At 40.5% G+C, this 17412-nt stretch overlaps 1 protein-coding gene across 1 annotated transcript in view; it reads right to left on the bottom strand.

Moving 5' to 3' along the window:
• KCNMB4 (potassium calcium-activated channel subfamily M regulatory beta subunit 4) overlaps positions 1-17126 on the bottom strand; it is a 50694-nt gene extending 33568 nt beyond the window's left edge. The window contains exon 1 of the mRNA XM_037132166.2: positions 16746-17126. Within this exon, the coding sequence (XP_036988061.1) occupies positions 16746-17081 (336 nt within the window). The 5' untranslated portion in view covers positions 17082-17126. The remainder of the gene's footprint in view (positions 1-16745) is intronic.
• Between the last annotated feature and the right edge of the window lie 286 nt (positions 17127-17412).

The raw sequence follows: 17412 nt of genomic DNA, 5'->3' as shown, positions 1-17412 counted from the left end.
TCTGGGGCAAAAAGAAAAACAATCCTTCACTCCTAGAAAATGCTCAGCGTGAAAGAAAAACAATCCTTCACTCCTAGAAAATGCTCAGCGTATCTCCAGTGGGAATTTTGAAACTGCAATATTTTAGTGCCATAACTTTGTGTTCTTAATTCTCTACCCTTCCTGCTCTGCAAAATCAAATAAATATCTGTTAAAACACACAGAAGGTCAAAGTGTTTGACATTAACCGGAAAACAGACCCGGAGTACATCACATGGACGTGGGAGACACAGCCAGCTGAAACGAAGCTCGGCAGACCGAGCAGGTAGCTGCCACCTCAGATCAGAGCGGTGAATGCACCCACCACCCTGAGTGAAGCCCTCTGACGACCACCAGAAAGCAAGCTCCCAGCTGGCTGGCATTTCCTTCAGCCCTGTATCCCCAAAACCTCGAGCAGTGCCTGCTGCATGAGGGTTCTCAATAAACATCTGTTCAATGACTGATTCTGCAGCTATTTTAAAATAATGCTGCTGTAGCAACCTGTACAGGTAGATATTTTCCCACCAGTTGGGAAGATTAAGGAAGGGAGAGTTGGAGATACTGAGGTATCAGAAATCACGCTGCTGCTTCAATATTACAAATAAAATGGATGAAAATGCCCCTGACCTCTTTCCTCATCTGTGTAACATTCCCTACTTGATGCCTCAGTAACTACAAACATAAATGTCAAGGTTTACTTGTACCACAAATAGTATCTGTCAATACTACCTTCCTGGAAGGTTGTATGTATTATCTACAATCCTCAGTCTGTGAAGAAACCAAGGATCAAGAGGTGAAGTGATTGGCGTACAGGGGCACACCTACATTCAGGTGTGGGCGCCCATCCCCTCAGCACTGTCCTGACATAAACTGGTTGTGCAAATAAATATAACACACTATTGGTTTTCTCAAGTAGGGAGCTTCATCTTCAATACACTGATCGTCTAAGCTGTATTATTCAGTCTTTCCCCATATGTTTCACAGATCGTTTATTTTAAAGTGACATTTCTGGATTTTCTCTCATTACAACAGTAAGCCATCTTTACTGGAAAAAAAAAACTGGAAGCCAGGGTGGAGGCTCCTCAAAAAATGAATAGACCCAGAGACTCCTCTTCTGGGTATCTACCTGAAACAATTAAAAACACTTATTTGAGAAAAACATACGGTCCCCTATGTACATTCACTGCAGCATTATTTGCAGGGGCCAAGCCATGGGAACAACCAAAGCGGCCTTCAGACAAGGACGAATAAAGAAGTGGTACACGCATGCAGTGCGGTACCACTCAGCCACGAGAAAGATGAAGTGCTGCCATTTGTGACAGCGTGGATGGATCTTGAGAATGTCATGCCAAGCAAAATAAGTCAAGAAACCCATGATTTCACTGGTGTGGGAAATAAAACCGAAACCCATAGACACAGACAACAGTATGATGGTTATTGGTGGGAAGAGGGGTGTGAAGATAGTAAAAGGTAAAGGGGGTTAAATTGATGGTGATAAAAGAAGATCTGACTCTGGGTGGTGAGCTCACAATGGGTGGTACAGATCACGTATCACTGAATTGCACACTTGAAACCTATATAATCCTATTGACCATTATACTCCAATAAATTTGATTTAATAAAATCAGTGGTGCATGTATGTAGATATATAATACATAAATACAAAACACATTTTATTATTTCAATATGAAATCATCCTGTTTTGTAACCTACTTTTTGTCAATAACAAAGCAGAAACATCCTTTTTTGTTAAAAATATGCAATATAATTTAACACAATATTTCATCATATAAATGTATGTTGATGTCAATTCCTTCAACCAGTACCATATAATTAGACATTTAGGTTGTCTCAGCTATTTTGCAACTTTTCATGGTGTTGCAAGTAATACATTTATAGCCACATCTTCCAACAATTCCATCATTTTTTCCTATGATGTCTCACCAAAAATAGTTTTCCTGTCTAAGAGTATGTATATTGTGCCAGGACAAATAATGTCTTCCCCCCGATTCACGTCTACAAAGGACCTCAGAATGGGACCTCATTTGAATATAGGGTCTTTCTGGATATGATTAGTTAAGATGAGGTCACGGTAGATTTGGGTGGACCCTAAATCCAGTGACTGCTGCCTTTATATGAGAAACGAGAGGGAAATGCAAAGACACACAGACATAAAAATGGGACGGATCGAAATGCTGTAAGAAAGCTAAATCCTCATCTTCCATCAAAGGCTGACAATAGTATCCACAATACTGGCCACGTGAGGGAGGAAGAAATTGGAGCGCTCCACATTCAGGAAAGCCGGGGATCACACGCAACCGCCGTTATCCAGAAAGAGGCAAGGGTTTTCCTAGAGCCTTCAGGGGAAGAATGGCCCCTCTGACTCCTTGATTTTAAAGTTCCATTCTTCAGAACTATAAAAAAACCACAAATTTTTCTTGCCTTAATTAAGCCACCCAATTTATGGTATTTGGTGACAGCAGCCCCAGCAAAATAATATATGTATTTTTCAGGATTGTGGTATATACTTCCGATTGTTCCCTGACAACACGCTCCCACCAGCAGTGCGTGAGACCTCCCATGACCTCCTGTCCTTACCAATGTGGTATTTCTCAACTTGACAGGCAGGAAGAGTATCTCAATATTACACTCATTAATATTTCTTTGGATACTAGTGAGATTGCACATATTTTTCATGTCTAGTTTGTTGTCATTCTTCACTGAACTGCTGTTCATGCTTTTGCCTCAGGGTTCTCCAGAGAAATCAAACCAATAGGATATAAGTCGTCATACAATATTTATCATGAGGAACTGGCTCACACAATAATGGAGGCTGACAGGCCCATGATCTGCTCTCTGCAAGGTGGAGGCCCAGGAAAGCAGGTGGTGTAATGTCGTGTGAATCCGAAGGTCTGAGAACCAGGGGAGTCAATGATGTAAGTCCTGGTCCAAGTTCAAAGGCCCAAGAAGCAGGAGCACCAATGTCATGCCCCAACTCAAAAAGACAGCAAACTTGCCCTTCCTCTGTCATTTGGTTCTATTCAGGTCCTCAACAGATTGGGTGGTGCCCACCCTCTTGATGAGGGTGGGTCTTCTTTACTGGGTCTCCTGACACAAATGCCAATCTCTTCTAGAACCATCCTCACAGACACACCCAATAATGTGTCACCAGGGATCTGGGCACTGTTTAGCCTAGGCAAGTTGGCACATAAAATTAACCATCACACCTAGTGTTCTACTGAAGAGATGGTTATTTATTGCTAAGATTTCTTCACATATGAAGTGTTGAATCACTTCTCTACCTGGTGCAACTGTTCTCCCAAATGTGTAATTTTTAAAAATTTTAATGTTTTTAAATATATACATTTAAAAGCATAAAAAGTAGCATAATACTTCATTCCTTCTTCTAGTCAAATAATATTCCTTATATGGATATAGCACATTTATATATCTATTCATCGGTGGGTGGACATTTGAGTTGTTTCAACTTTTTGGCTATTATGGTGCTGCTGCTATGAATGGTTGTACACAAGTTTTTGCTTGGACATGTGTTTTCATTTCTCTTGGGTATATACCTACAAATGGAATTGCTGGGTCACCGAGTAACTCTACATCCAACTGTTAAAGAAACTGTTCATTGTTCTCCAAAGTGGCTGCATCTTTGATATTTTTACCATCAGTGTATGTGGTTCCAGTTTCTCCACACTCTCAACACTTGTTACTTTTTTTTAAACTAGTCATTCCAATGGGTTGGAAGTGGTACCTAATTTTGGTTTTGATTTGCATTTCCCTATCGACTAATCATTTGGAACATATTTTCATGTGCTTATTGGCCACTTGTCTGCCTTCTTTGGAAATATATCTATTCCCATCTTTTGCTTATTTCTGAATTGGGTTATTTGCATTTTTGTTAGTGTTGTTGTTGACTTATAAAAATTCTTTATAGCCTGGCTGGTGTAGCTCAGTGGGTTGAGTGCGGGCCTGCGAACCAAAAGATCGCAGTTCAATTCCCGGTCAGGGCACATGCCTGGGTTGCAGGTCAGTTCCCAGTGGGGGACGCATGAGAGGCAGCCATACATTGATATTTCTCTCCCTCACTCCTTCCCTTGCCCTCTAAAGATAAATAAAATCTTTAAAAAAATCTTTATATATTCTGGATATTTGACCCTCATCAGGTATAATATTCGAAAATATTTTCTCTCATTCTGTGGTTGTCTTGTCACTTTCTTGATGGTGCCCTTTGAAGCACAAATTTGTTTTTAAGTTTTAAGTCCACTTACTTATTTTTCCTTTGGTTGCTTGTGTTTTTATGTCCTAGTTAAGAAACTGTGTCTAATTCAAAGTTATAAAAATTTATATCTCTGTTTATTCTGAGAGCTTTATAGTTTTCGCTCTTATATTTAGCTTTCTGATCCATTTTGAGTTAGTTTTTGTATACAGTATGAAGTCCAATTTCATTCTTCGCATTTGAATACAGCTTTTCAAGCTGTGAGATCATTGGCTTATTTCTGGACTCTCAGTTCCGTTCCATAGACTGTTACGTGTATCCTTATGCCAGTACCCCTCAGTCTTCATTACTGTGGCTTTTTAGTAAGTTTTAAAATTGGAAAGGACGTCTTCCAATTTTGTTCTCTTTTTTCAAGATTGTTTTGGCTATCATGGGTCTTTTGCATTTCTGTATGAATTTCAGGATCTGCTTGTCAATTTCTGCAGAAAAAAAATCTAGCTGAGTTTTTGATGGGAATTCTAAAGAATCTGTAGATCTGCCCTGGCCAGGCACCTCAGTTGGTGAGTGTCATCTCGATACACTGAGATTGTGGGTTTGATGCCTGGTGAGGGCACATACACGCATCAACTGATGAACGCACAAGTGAGTAGAACGGCAAATCGATGTTTCTCTATTTCTCTCCCTTTCTCTCTCTTTCTAAAATCAACCAATAAATAAAAATTAAAAAAATAAGCTACCTCTGCATTTAAAAAAAAGAAGAATCTGTAGATCATTTGGGTAGTATTGGCACATTTACAGTTGAAGCCTTCTAATCCACAAAGAGTATCTTCTCACTTATTTAGGTTTTTAAAATTTCTTTTAGTAGTGTTTTATAGTTTTCAGGTTATAAATCTTGTGCTCTTTGGTTAAATTTGTGAAATTTATTTCTAAGTATTTTATTTTTTTGATATTCTTATAAATAGAATTGTGTTCTTAATATGATCATTCATTGCTAGTGTATAAAATACAAAAAATTTTTATGTTGATCTCGTATTGTATAACCTTTGCTGAAAGTGTTAACTCTAATAGTTGGTTTGTTTGTTTTTTTGCAGGGGGGTGGATTCTTTAGAAGTTTCTACATACAAGATCATGTTATTTGTGAACAAAAATAGCTTTATTTCTCTCTTCCAATTTGGCTATCTTTTCTTTCTTTTCCCTCCCTCCCTCTCTCTCTCTCTCTTTCTTTCTTTGCCTAATTGCCCTATTTATAACCTCCAGGACAATGTTGAATGAGAGTGGCCAGGGCAGATATCCTTGTCTTGTGCCCAATTTTAGGAGAAAGCTTTCAGTTTGTCATCATTAAGTATAATATAGCTGTGGGTTTTTCATAGTTGCCCTATATCAGTTTGAGAAAGTTCCCTTCTATTCCTAAAGCATTGATTTTTTTTTAAATCATGAAAAGATTTTGTCAAATATTTCCTTTGCATCTACTGAGATAATCATATGATTCTGTGTGTTAGTCTATTAACATGATGTATTGCACTGATTGATTTTAGCATTTGAACCAACCTTCCATTCCTGGAATACATCCCTTTCAATCATGGTTTACGAAAGAGGAGGGAATACTTCCCAACTTATGCTATTACCATGGTCCCTAAGACAAAGACGCCATAAGAAAACTACAAGCCAATATACCTATGAACACAGACATAATAATCCCCACCAAAATGCTAGTAAATCAAATCTAGGAACATACAAAAAGTATTATATACCACATCCAAGCTGAAGGAGTGTGGAGTGAGCACTAATAATGTATGACATTTCTTTTGGGAATGACAAAAATATTCTGGAATCAGACAATGATTGTAAAACATCGTGAATATACTAAAAATATACACGTTAAAGGGAAAACTGTATATGTGAATGATCTCTCAGTATTTTCTTTTTTCTAAAAGGAAGCTACTGCCTTCTGTGCTCCCCCTCCCTACCACCTAAAATACTGACATGATCAACTTAAGAAAAACACGTTAAGGGATGACAAAGCAACAAGGCAGCAGGAACCTGGGTCTTTGAATGACCTTCCTGGTCAGAATGGCACAGCTTTGTGAACTGCTTACAAGCTCAGGCATTTATGAAAGGGAAAAAATAAAACCAGTACCTGCTCTGTTTAGGTCACCGTTACTAGGTTCCTGTTAAAGTATCCCATCCAGTATTTTAATCAAATCTATTAGGTTCTTTGTACTTTTCACTACTACAAACAGTTCTGCAATAAAAATCCTCATGTATCCTTGGATGTATGTAAGAGGTTTGTTTAGGGTAAACATGTTGAAATGAAATCATTCAGTTGCCAGGTAGCACAGCTTCAGTTACACATAGTGTGTTTAATTATTTTCCTAAGGGAGTGAACCAATCTTGCAGCAGAGTAAGACTTACCATTCCCTGAATCTCTACTGATACTTGGTCGTATGAAACACATTAAATTTTGCCACTAATGGTTGTGAATAGTTGTGAATAGTTGTGAATGGTTGTGAATAGTATTCCATTATTGTTGTCACTTAAATCCCCCTGAGATTGTTGGGATTGAGCATCATTTCACATTTATTGGCCATTCAAGTTTCCTTTAGGAATTGCTTGTACACATCCTTTGCTAATTTCCCCATTATATCATGTCATTTTCTTAAGGATTTGTAGACAGTCTCATAAATGCTGAATAACTGTTTGTTGATTACTTATTTTGTCATTATCTTGTATTAGTCTGAGGCTTACATTTTCACTGTTTACAATACTTTCATTCATTTAGAGATGGTTACTTTAATGTACTCAAAGGTATCAATCTTTTTCCTGTTATGATTTGTTCCTTAAGCCTCATTTAAGAAAATATTTCTGCCCTGGCTGGTGTGGCTCAGTGGATTGAGCACCAGAATGTGAAGCAGATGGTTGCTGGTTCAATTCCCAGTCAGGGCACATGCCTGGGTTGCAGGTTGGGTTCCCTGGTGCAGGGAGCACAAGAGTCGACCACACATTGATGTTTCTCTCCCTCTCTTTCTCCATCCCTTCCCCTCTGTCTAAAAATAAATAAATAAAATCTTAAAAAATATATTTCTTAAGCCTATGTCATAAGAATGTGCTGTCTCCTACAAGTTTCTTAGTTCTCTTTGCACATTTAGGTTTCTTTTCCATTTGGAATTTATTGTTATGAATGTAAAGTATCAAATTTTATTTTTTTATGTAGAACTAATCATTCAAGCACCATTTATTCAAAAGTTAATTCTTTCCCTGATGAATTTCCTGTATCTTGTCTTTCAGTAAAATTTAACAATTTCTATTGTAATTTCACTGAGGATATAATCTTTAATATTTCACCCCTTTGAAATTTGTTGAGATTTGCTTTGTGGCTCAGAACATAATCAGTTTTTGTAAATGTTACCTGGGCACCTGATTTATACATGTCTGCTGGGTCAGTTGTGAAATATGTTATTCAATTCTGTTAGGTATGTATTGCCATTACTCTTGTATGACTGTTTATCAATCTCCAACAGAAGTGTGTTAAACTCTCTCACCCTAAACTTATATATTTCTCCTTTGAGCTGCTTTAATTTTTTGTTTTTACATATTTTAAGGTTCCATTTTTTTTAGGTACATGTCAATATAGAATTGTTACATTCTGTTGAATTAACTTTTTTATAATTATGAAATATCCTTTTTTATCTTTAGTAACACACTTTTTTATTTCAAAGTCTATTGTGTTTCATATAATACAGGCACTACAGCTTTTCTTTCTTTTTAATGCATTTTTTATAACATTTGCACAGTGTGGATTTTTTCATCTTTTAACTTTCAACCTTTATCTGTCCTATGTTTTACACGCAACTCTTGAAAACAGCATGTATATGGGTTTGTCGGGTTTTTTCCCCAGTCTGCAATCTCTGTCTTTTAAATGGAAGAGTTAGTCCATTTACACTTAATATAATTACTTAGAAATCGGAGTTTAAATTTATCTTATTGGTATTTTTTTATTTGCTCTATCTGTCTACATTCCTTTCTCTCTGTTTTCTTGACTTTTTTTTTTTTTTTTGGATGGCTTGCTTTACATTATTCCATTTCCCCCATGTATTAGCTTGGTAGTTATACCCTTTTACTGTTTATATTCTTGAACTCCAACAAAGAACTTCTAACTCAGAAACCGGAGTGGAGCTTCTGATCTAGTAGATCTAACGTGGGACTTGAGAACATGCATTTCTAACAAGTTCACAGATGACACCGATGCTGCTGGTCCCATGAGCACGCTTTGAGAACTACTCTCTTGGAGGAAGAAATGGACCAGATATAAGAAGATTAGCAAAACCGTACTGTAATAATTGAAGCAGAAATTAATGGCCTTGATTAGGATAGTGGCAGTGAAACTTTAAAAAAAGTAGTAATATCAGAGAATGACGATATCACAGATAGAAACAAAAGATTCCAGAGTAGAAGCAGGTTTGGGAGAGATAAAGACAAATTTGGTTGCCATTTTTATCCTTAAAATAGAGAAAACATAAGGTAATTCCGATCAGAATCAAAGATTTAATTAGATTAGTTTTCTCTAATGAGATACAATGTCACTATCTGCTGCTGTCACACAGACTGTAACTAGTGAAGTGGACATCACACTAGGTTTGAAAGTCCAGGAGGTCCACGGTGGCCGTCAGATGAGCGGTTCAGAAAATGAGACGAGTGGACCCTCCTTCACGTGAACGTCAGCACACAGAGCCCTTCCAGCGACCCAGCCTGCTGCATTCTGCTACTCAGCAAAGCAACTACATAAACACATTTATTTGAATTAGTTTACTTACAAATAGCTCACAAATTAAGTAATTTAATAAACACATGGCTTTTGATGTTATTTTAAAAGCAAGGAAAAGGATATTACTACAGTTCTAAAGTACAAATTTGTACATGTTGATTTGTGTCCTTGAGAATACCTAAGTCACAGCATGAGGAATAGTTAGAAACATTGTATGTGATATTAAAAACCACTGTGTTCAGTATTTTACTAAATAATTATGGTAACTGTAATATAAATGTACTGTTTATCTAGGAACTCAACTAAATATGAAATTCTGCTAAATACTGAAGAAAAATTTTAGACCCCAAGGTAAATAAAACTTGACACCTTCATTCACAGTGAGTGACAAATACATTTCAAATAGACAAAATATATCCACAACTTATAAAAAGCTTCATAGCACTGAGGCAGGTCTGTGATAAAATAAATGCATTTCTCCCAAATTCTTGCTAAAATATATTGTAACATCACAAATCACTTCTGTCAAAGTAAAAAGTGTCTGGTTAGTGTTTTAAACGCATGATTTGAAGGGATCTTACAAATAATTGAGACCTTCAGACATGACATCCACAAATGGAGGTCAGACAGAGGTCAGGGAGGACCGTGACCAGCGAACCTCTGACAGGAGAGCCTTCGCAGCCTGCGGATCGGACTGTGTCTGAAGAGCCGGAATACCGACGGTTAATTAACACGTTCTGACCAGGCCCTGAAATACTCAATCACATTAGTCACTTTCTCAAAATCTTTTGTGGCTTCCCTATAGTTTCCTGTTGCTGTTGCAACAAACTTAGTGGCTTAAAACAACACAGATTTATTATTCAAATTCCGGGGGTAAGAACTCAGAAGTGGGCCTCGCAGGGCTAGAACCCACCCCAGCTGGACTGCATTATTTTCTGGGGGCTTTAAGAAATAACCCATTTCCTTGCCTTTTCTGGCTTCCTAAGAATGGCAGCTGCCTGCATTCCTGGCTCAGGGGCCCCTTCTGTATTCACAACTAGCAATGGCCCGCTGAGTCTCTCAAATCACATATCTCTTCTCTTGCACATTTAAGGAGCCTTGTGATTATACCGGGCACACCGGGATAATGTCCCTAATTCAACATCAACTCATTAGCAACTTTAACTCCATGGGCAACTTTAATTCCTTTGCCGTGTAGCCTAGTCACAGGGTCCGGTGATTAGGATGTAACCATCTTGGGCAGCAGGCAGGGGAACGTTATGGTCCCCGCCATGGCTTCGCAGTGTCCACCGGACCCATCCTGGCTGTCGAGGGCTTGTGCACTACTGACTGCAATTCACCCTCCTGCCTTGCCCCCCAAACTCTGCTCTTTGTGCCCACACCAGTCTGACCTGCTGATCCCCCCCAAATACCCCATCCTCACAGAGCACCCCAGCTTCACTCCTGGCATTTTCTCTTCCCCGATGTTCTCTTCCTACCTCCCCACTTCTTCTGCCAAGATGAAAATTCTGTTCATTCTCAAAACCATGGCAAATGTTTCACTCCTCATAAAGCTGTACCCCTAACGTTTCGTGTCCTAGTGTGTCTATCATACTCTTTGTACCTCCCTGTAGAACTTACATTGTACCTTGTTTGATGGTTATCTGTGTTTTCTCCTCTGTTATACAGTGATCTCACAAGGGAGGAAACTCATGAATTCATCCATACGTGAATGTATATTAGGCATACCTAAAACCCAGTGGTTGCTTTCCAGCCCTGTGCCTCCAAATCTACTCTCCTCTCGTTTTCCCATCCAGGAAAATCACTCCCTTCACCAAGCTGTGCTCGTCACAGTCCTTGGGAGTCATCGCCACCTCCTCTTAGCTCATTCCTCACACGTAATCCATTAGTGAACTTCACCAGTGCTACCCCCGCTCTAACTCACCGTCATCTTTTCCCTGTGCTCCTGGACTCCCTGTTGCCAGTCTTGACTCTGCATCTCTCACCTTGCACAAGCGACACGTGCATGTACTCGTGTGTACATACATGCATTACACGCACACATACACAAATTCTATCCTCAGCAGCCAGAGGAATCATTTACTGTATTTTTCAGACCATAAGTTGCACCTAGGTTTTAGAGGAGGAAAATAGGAAAAAAATTTTTTGAAGCAAAAAATGTGGTAAAATATTTAATAACATAAATAACGTGATATTTCACCAATGTAAATGTAAACAGAATTCAACAGCAGCATTAGCAACCATTATTCCTCCCAAATTGGGGTGGAGGGGGGTGGAGTGGTGCATCTTACAGTCTGAAAAATGTGGTATGTATTTTAAAAATCTAAGTCCAATTATATCTCCATCCTGCTTAATGTTAGCTTACTAACATACTCTGTAAGGCCCTAATTTCCAGTTTGCCCTCTGTGGTCCTACCTCACAGTTCCTCACACAAGCCTGGCAGTCACTTGCCCCAGGGCCTTTGCACTGGCTGTTCCCTCAGCCTGTGGAACTCGTCCTGAGGAGACCCGCACCACTCATTCCTTTAGGTTCTTTAGAGCTCTGTGCAAATGTCACTCCATCAGAGACAGCTTCCCTGCCCCAACAATGCAAAATAGCAGTCCATGTTTCTTCCATCACTGTCTATACCCTTACGCTACTTGAATTTGCTTTATCCTTACATGACATTACATTATAAACCTACTTCTTGTCTGTCACCCTCCTTCAAAATGTGAACTTCGTGATGGGAGAGGCTTTCTATTGATCTCTATCCCAGTGTCTGAACCTAGAAGCATTCATATCACAGAGTAGGCATCCAATACGTATTTGTTCATGACCGAACTCATTTTTGTATGTCCTCCTGTTTTCTCGCCCAGTTCTTTGATTGTAACAGATGTGTAAGAATTGAATTTTATGTACTTACTAAAAACTACTTAATGTCGTCACCTGAGGAAAAACTACAGTAAGCCACGTTTTCATGGAGAAACAAAGACTAGAGAAGTCGTCACGGTGCAGCTTAGCCTTTTACTACTCAGTGCTGGGATGACAGACTTCCACGGAGCTCGAAGTGTATCACACCGAGCATTTGCTTCAAGGATGGAGTTACAAAATGAACCGTGCTGGATACACCGTCCAGCCCGGGAGTGTCTGAGCAGGGAGGGGCGGGACAGCCCCACCCCAATGGAAGAACACCAGAACGGTGCCTGCAAACCGCAATGCCCTCCAGTTGGGTCCACAGGGTCAGTGGCTATGCTTAAAGCTTAAAGCCTCTGCTAATCCCCCCAAGTTTTCCTTCTCATCAGTGCACTTCTCTCACTTTTATAGTACTGGTTCCTCAGACAGACTTTTGTCCTTTGTTTCTAGGTCTTTCACATCAGAAAACTCAACGCGGAAAATAAAATATACAGTTTCTAATCATCCACTCTCTTTCGTTCCACGTATAAGAGGCTGGTTTTAAAAATTCACCTTTTCTGCCCTGGCTGGTGTAGCTCAGTGGATTGAGTGCAGGCCTGCGAACCAGACAATTGCGGTTTGATTCCCAGTCAGGGCACATGCCTGGGTTGCAGGCTGGTTCCCTGAAGGCCAGTTCCCAGCAGGGGACATATGAAGGGCAACCACACATTGATGTTTCTCTCCCTCTCTCCTTCCCTTCCCCTCTAAAGATAAATAAATAAAATCTTTCAAAAAAATTCACCTTTTCTTTGTCACCAAATGTATATATTGATGCAAAAGCAAATGTCTGGAACTGGGCAAGTTCATTTAATTTATACTTAATCAATGTAAAATTACCATTTCCAGCCCTGGCTGGTGTGGCTCAGTGCATTGAGTGTTCTTGACCTGCTAAAACCAAAGGGTCACTGGTTAGATTCCCAGTTGGGGCACATGCCTGGGTTGTGGGCCAGGTCCCCAGTAGGGCGTGCGTGCATGACAGACAACCACACACTGATGTTTCTCTCCCTCTCGTTCTCCCTCCCTCCCCCTCTCTAAAAATAAATAAATAAAATCTTTAAAAAATGAAAACAAAACGATCATTTCTACACTACAGTTGATCTTTCAATAACATGGGATTGGGGCGCCAACACTCTGCACAGTCAAAAGTCCGGGTATAGCCCTGGCCGGATGGCTCAGTTGGTTGCAGCATCATCCTGTACACCAAAAAGGGCTGTAGGTTCCATTCCCAGTCAGGGCACCTAGTTAGACTGCAGGTCTGATCCTTGATCAGGGCACGTATTGATGTTTCCCATGGATGTTTCTCTCTCACACTCTCTCTCCCTTCCTCTCTCTGAAATTAATGAGCATGTCCCTGGGTGTGGATTTTTAACGCATGCCCCTTCGTTACTGTCTTCCACTATCTCTTGAAAATTAAAAAGGAAAATCTGTGTATAACTTTTGACTCCCCCAAAACTTGACTACTAGCCTGTTGTTGACTGGAAGCCTTACCAGTAACATAAACAGTTGATTAACACATACTTTGTGTTTACTGTATTCTTGCAAGAAAGTAAGCTAGAGAAAAGAAAATGTTATTAAGAAAATCATAAGGAATAGAAAGGATAATTACTGTATTTATTGGAAAAAAATCCACACATAAGTAGACCCACTCATTTTGAACCCATGCGGTTCAAGAATGAACTGTAATTTTAAGTGACTTTCTCTAGTCCTTTAGAATTTCCTTGAGTCCTTCCTTTTATTCTATTCAGTAGCATTGGTAACATCTTTTGAGCTAAAAATACAAACACTAATCATGATGAATTCTTTTGGTTATTTTACTTTTCTTGCAAAACAGATAAGTACATTTTCTAAGCCAGTGATTTTGACTCTGTCGACACATAAAGTCACTTCCAGAACTGTTTAAAAAACATGAATGCCCCCAACCCACCCAAGACCAAGTCTCAATCTCTGAGGGCTGGACCCAGGCAAAAGAATTTCTCTGTAAATCTCCCCCAGTGCTTCTAAAGTGCCACTAGAGTTAGGGATCAAAGTCCACAAGTCACAAAGAAGTAACGCAGTAATGGAAACAGCAGCAAGAGGGCGCGGATCCCAAACAGACCCACTGTGGTTACTTCCCGGAGCAGATTGCTGCCTTGCGTATAATTAGTTGACGTGAATACTATATTACATGACTGGATATAGTGATTACTTTAGATAATAAGAATATGATTCAAAACATAAATAGGTTGAACAGCACTCGAAGATATCTTAAAGAAATTATTAGTCAAAAATCAAATTCAGTCACACTGTCTTCTTTAGTAGTCTGTGGCTTAAGAAGTTATACAAGTATATTGCAATATTTCCCCCTTTCCCCGCCTTTCACTGTAATTAAAACAGCAAAAGCAAAATCAAAGGGGGAAGAAACTCCTTGTTCTCTTTTTTCTGAGAAGTGATTTCCTACACAGTCTCTTGTGGTAGTGGGTCATGAAGAAGAGAACGTTGGGTGATCAGGATCCATGCACGTAGGGAATCCAGACATTCCACAACAAGGGAATGGGTGGGAATGCACCTTCCATAAAGAGGTAAGAAAAAGAGACACGTAGGCAGCCCAAATGTAAGAGGGATGGACGATGGGTACTGCCTCACAGCACGGGCACTATGAAAACATTCTGTTCACACACTGGACTCCGACACAGTACTTTAGTCACGTTGAATATTTCCATCACTAATGCTCATGTGAATTTCCAAATTAAGCATTTAAATTTCCCAAAAGTAGAATGATGACTGTAAAAGAACAAACTTACATCCTATAAATGCTACAAAGCAATTACAATTTGGATAAACAGATATATACTGATTTGGCTGAGGGAACCTTGGCTAAATTCGGATGTTGTTCATTATTTCCTGTAACAAAAACAGATCTTTCTTCAGTTCTATCATTTCTTGAATAACTTTCTACCATGTTATTTTGTTCAGATACGTTTTCAAAACAATGGTTGCTAGGATCTGAACTGGCACTGGAAAAAAACAGTTTTTTTTGGTAACAAAAAGTAATAAAGAAAATTGGAGTATTACATAAAGCATTATGATTGCATCCAAATCACTTGAAAAATCTATGTCTAATGATCCCAATTTACTTCTCCTGCCAGATCCTTCAAAACTGGGAAACAGCTTTTTTGAAGTAAATTCTAACTTTTCAATGTCTTGATTAGATATTAGCCATTTACTCATATATGTGCTTGCAGTTTATTAGTGACTGAACCACTATCTTAAATTAGCAATGTTTCATCAATTTTTAACACCACTTCCTAAATGATATACTACCATTTAATTTCTAAATCATCATTAGTGCTTGACAGCTTTCTTTTATACTAATGGTTAAATCTTTTTTAAAAAAGGGTGATGTTTCTAAAACCCTGATATTTCTTTTGAAATTCCTAAGCATTAGGCAGATTAACTTACACCTGTCTTTGAAACATTATTGTTTCTTCAAGACTGAATATTATACTTTATCTAAATTGTGCATATGTTTACTGTTTATATATCATCTTCATTTTTAAGGTAAATGAATATTCATTTGTCAGCAGGAGCATCTTCTTTTTCAAAGATGAGTCATAATTTTTTTTAAAAAGAACTTTTAAAAAAATTTCCCCAAATTTAAGAATTTACTGTTTAGAACCCAAGACCAGCAGTTCTGCTGTAGGGAAATGGTAAACTTATTTTAAATACTTCAACAGTATTAATGTGGACATTTTTTCTTTTGGATTGATATAATTATTCTTGTCACATTGAACAAAGTTCTGTGTACACAAGATTGATTCCTTTTTCAACTCTTTCCTCCTTGATCTTGAAACACAGTCCCCACAGGTGGAAAACCTCAGTAACTTTCAAGAAGAGGCACACCTTCACTTTGACAGGTAAGCAACAAGAATAGTGAGGCTAAGAGAAGAAGAAAGAAGGTCCTTCTTGCAGAGCCAGGTGTACCACAAAGCTCAATTAGTTCACACACTGAGGACACTGCTTTTTATAAGTTTTTTTTCTCCACTGGGAACCGTTTTCTGAGTCTTCCTCCCTCTGCTCTCCATCCCTTGGGTCCTAACCAGGTTGTTTTTTTCTTCTTCTTCTTTTTTTTGCTTATGAGAACAAAAAAAGTGGCCGGGAAAGGAATATAGGTGCATTTCACGGAGGGTTTTCTTTTTTCAGTAAATTTTACCGCTCTCCAAATGGCTCCCAATTGTCCCCCAGATACATAAAGTCATTAGTCTCCTAGACCTTTTTGGGAAACTATTTCATGAAAACTGAGAGTCCTCTGTCCCAAAGGACCTATGCAGAATTTCAGATTTTATTTTACATCATTTGTCGACCTCGAAAAGCTCATGTCTGGACCCCAACTTAAAAACGTTTGTCTAGAGTTAAAAGACAAGGAGCCCTCCTAACACAAGGGGCTGCTCGGACCTTGACCGGAGTAGGTGGATCCCTGTTACAAAACTGGCTCTGATCGCAGGAAAAGTTAACTTTACGCTCCCTGAATTTCTCCAAAGCCCACCCCGTATGCACCTGGGCCAAGGCCTCAAAATATGAGGTCAGGCAAAACAAGTGTGTGAAGAAATCCTCAGGGCACAACGGGTCTCCGCACACGAATTCACCTAAAGGACCGGCCCGAGGATCCCCAAAGTACTTTCTGCAGGTTTGCACACAGCCTCCGACGCCTTGTCTCCTCCTAGTAACCCTAGCATACTCCGAGCCCAGCCCGCGCGGGGTCTACCACCGAGGCTCCTCTATCCTCAAGACCTCCGCGGGAGCGCAGCATCCTTCGCCGGGCGTCCTTACCTTGGGGTTGGTCAGGAGCTGGTGCTCGTCGCTGTGCAGCAGCGCCCTGGAGTTGGACTCCGAGTTGTTCACGTAGACCTGGACGCAGGGGTATTGCGATGTGCCCCTGCAGTCGGCGCCACAGGTGAAGGTGCACTCGAACACCTCGCCGATCTGCTGCACCGACAGCACCGTGCAGTTGGCCGCCGTGGCTTGCAGATCCTGCAGCGCGGGGCTGAGCCAGCAGAAGCCGAAGATAAAGAGCAACACGACACCGGAGATGATGAGAAACAAGCCGAGCCGGATGCTTTTGTCCTCGGCTTCCGTGTACTCGTAAGCCACCCGGAGCTTCGCCATCGCCCCCCACTCCCCGCGGCTGGCGCGCTCCTCCCGCCCACCCCCGCCCCCGCCGCCGCCGCCGCCGCCGCCGAGCCCCGCTGCCTCGGGCGGGAGGAGCCGCCGCCACCGCAGCCGCGCGACAGCAGGGGAGTGGGCGGCCGGGGGAGCGCGCGAGAACAAAGGGGCGGAGGCCGGTGACGCCCCGGGAGGCGGCAGCGCCCCCACCCCCTAGCCCCGCCGTCGCCCTTGCCCCTGAGGCTCGGGGTGCAGCCGCGGCTCACTGCCTCCTGCACCCTCGGGCGCGAGGAGCGCGCCGGCGGCTCCTGCCTCCAGCGCCCCCTGCCAGCCT

Source organism: Artibeus jamaicensis, unplaced genomic scaffold (genome assembly GCF_021234435.1).
Source record: "Artibeus jamaicensis isolate MK-2021 breed Jamaican fruit bat unplaced genomic scaffold, CSHL_Jam_final contig_233, whole genome shotgun sequence".
Lineage (NCBI taxonomy): Eukaryota > Metazoa > Chordata > Mammalia > Chiroptera > Phyllostomidae > Artibeus > Artibeus jamaicensis.
This window is presented reverse-complemented; position numbering and strand designations above follow the sequence as displayed.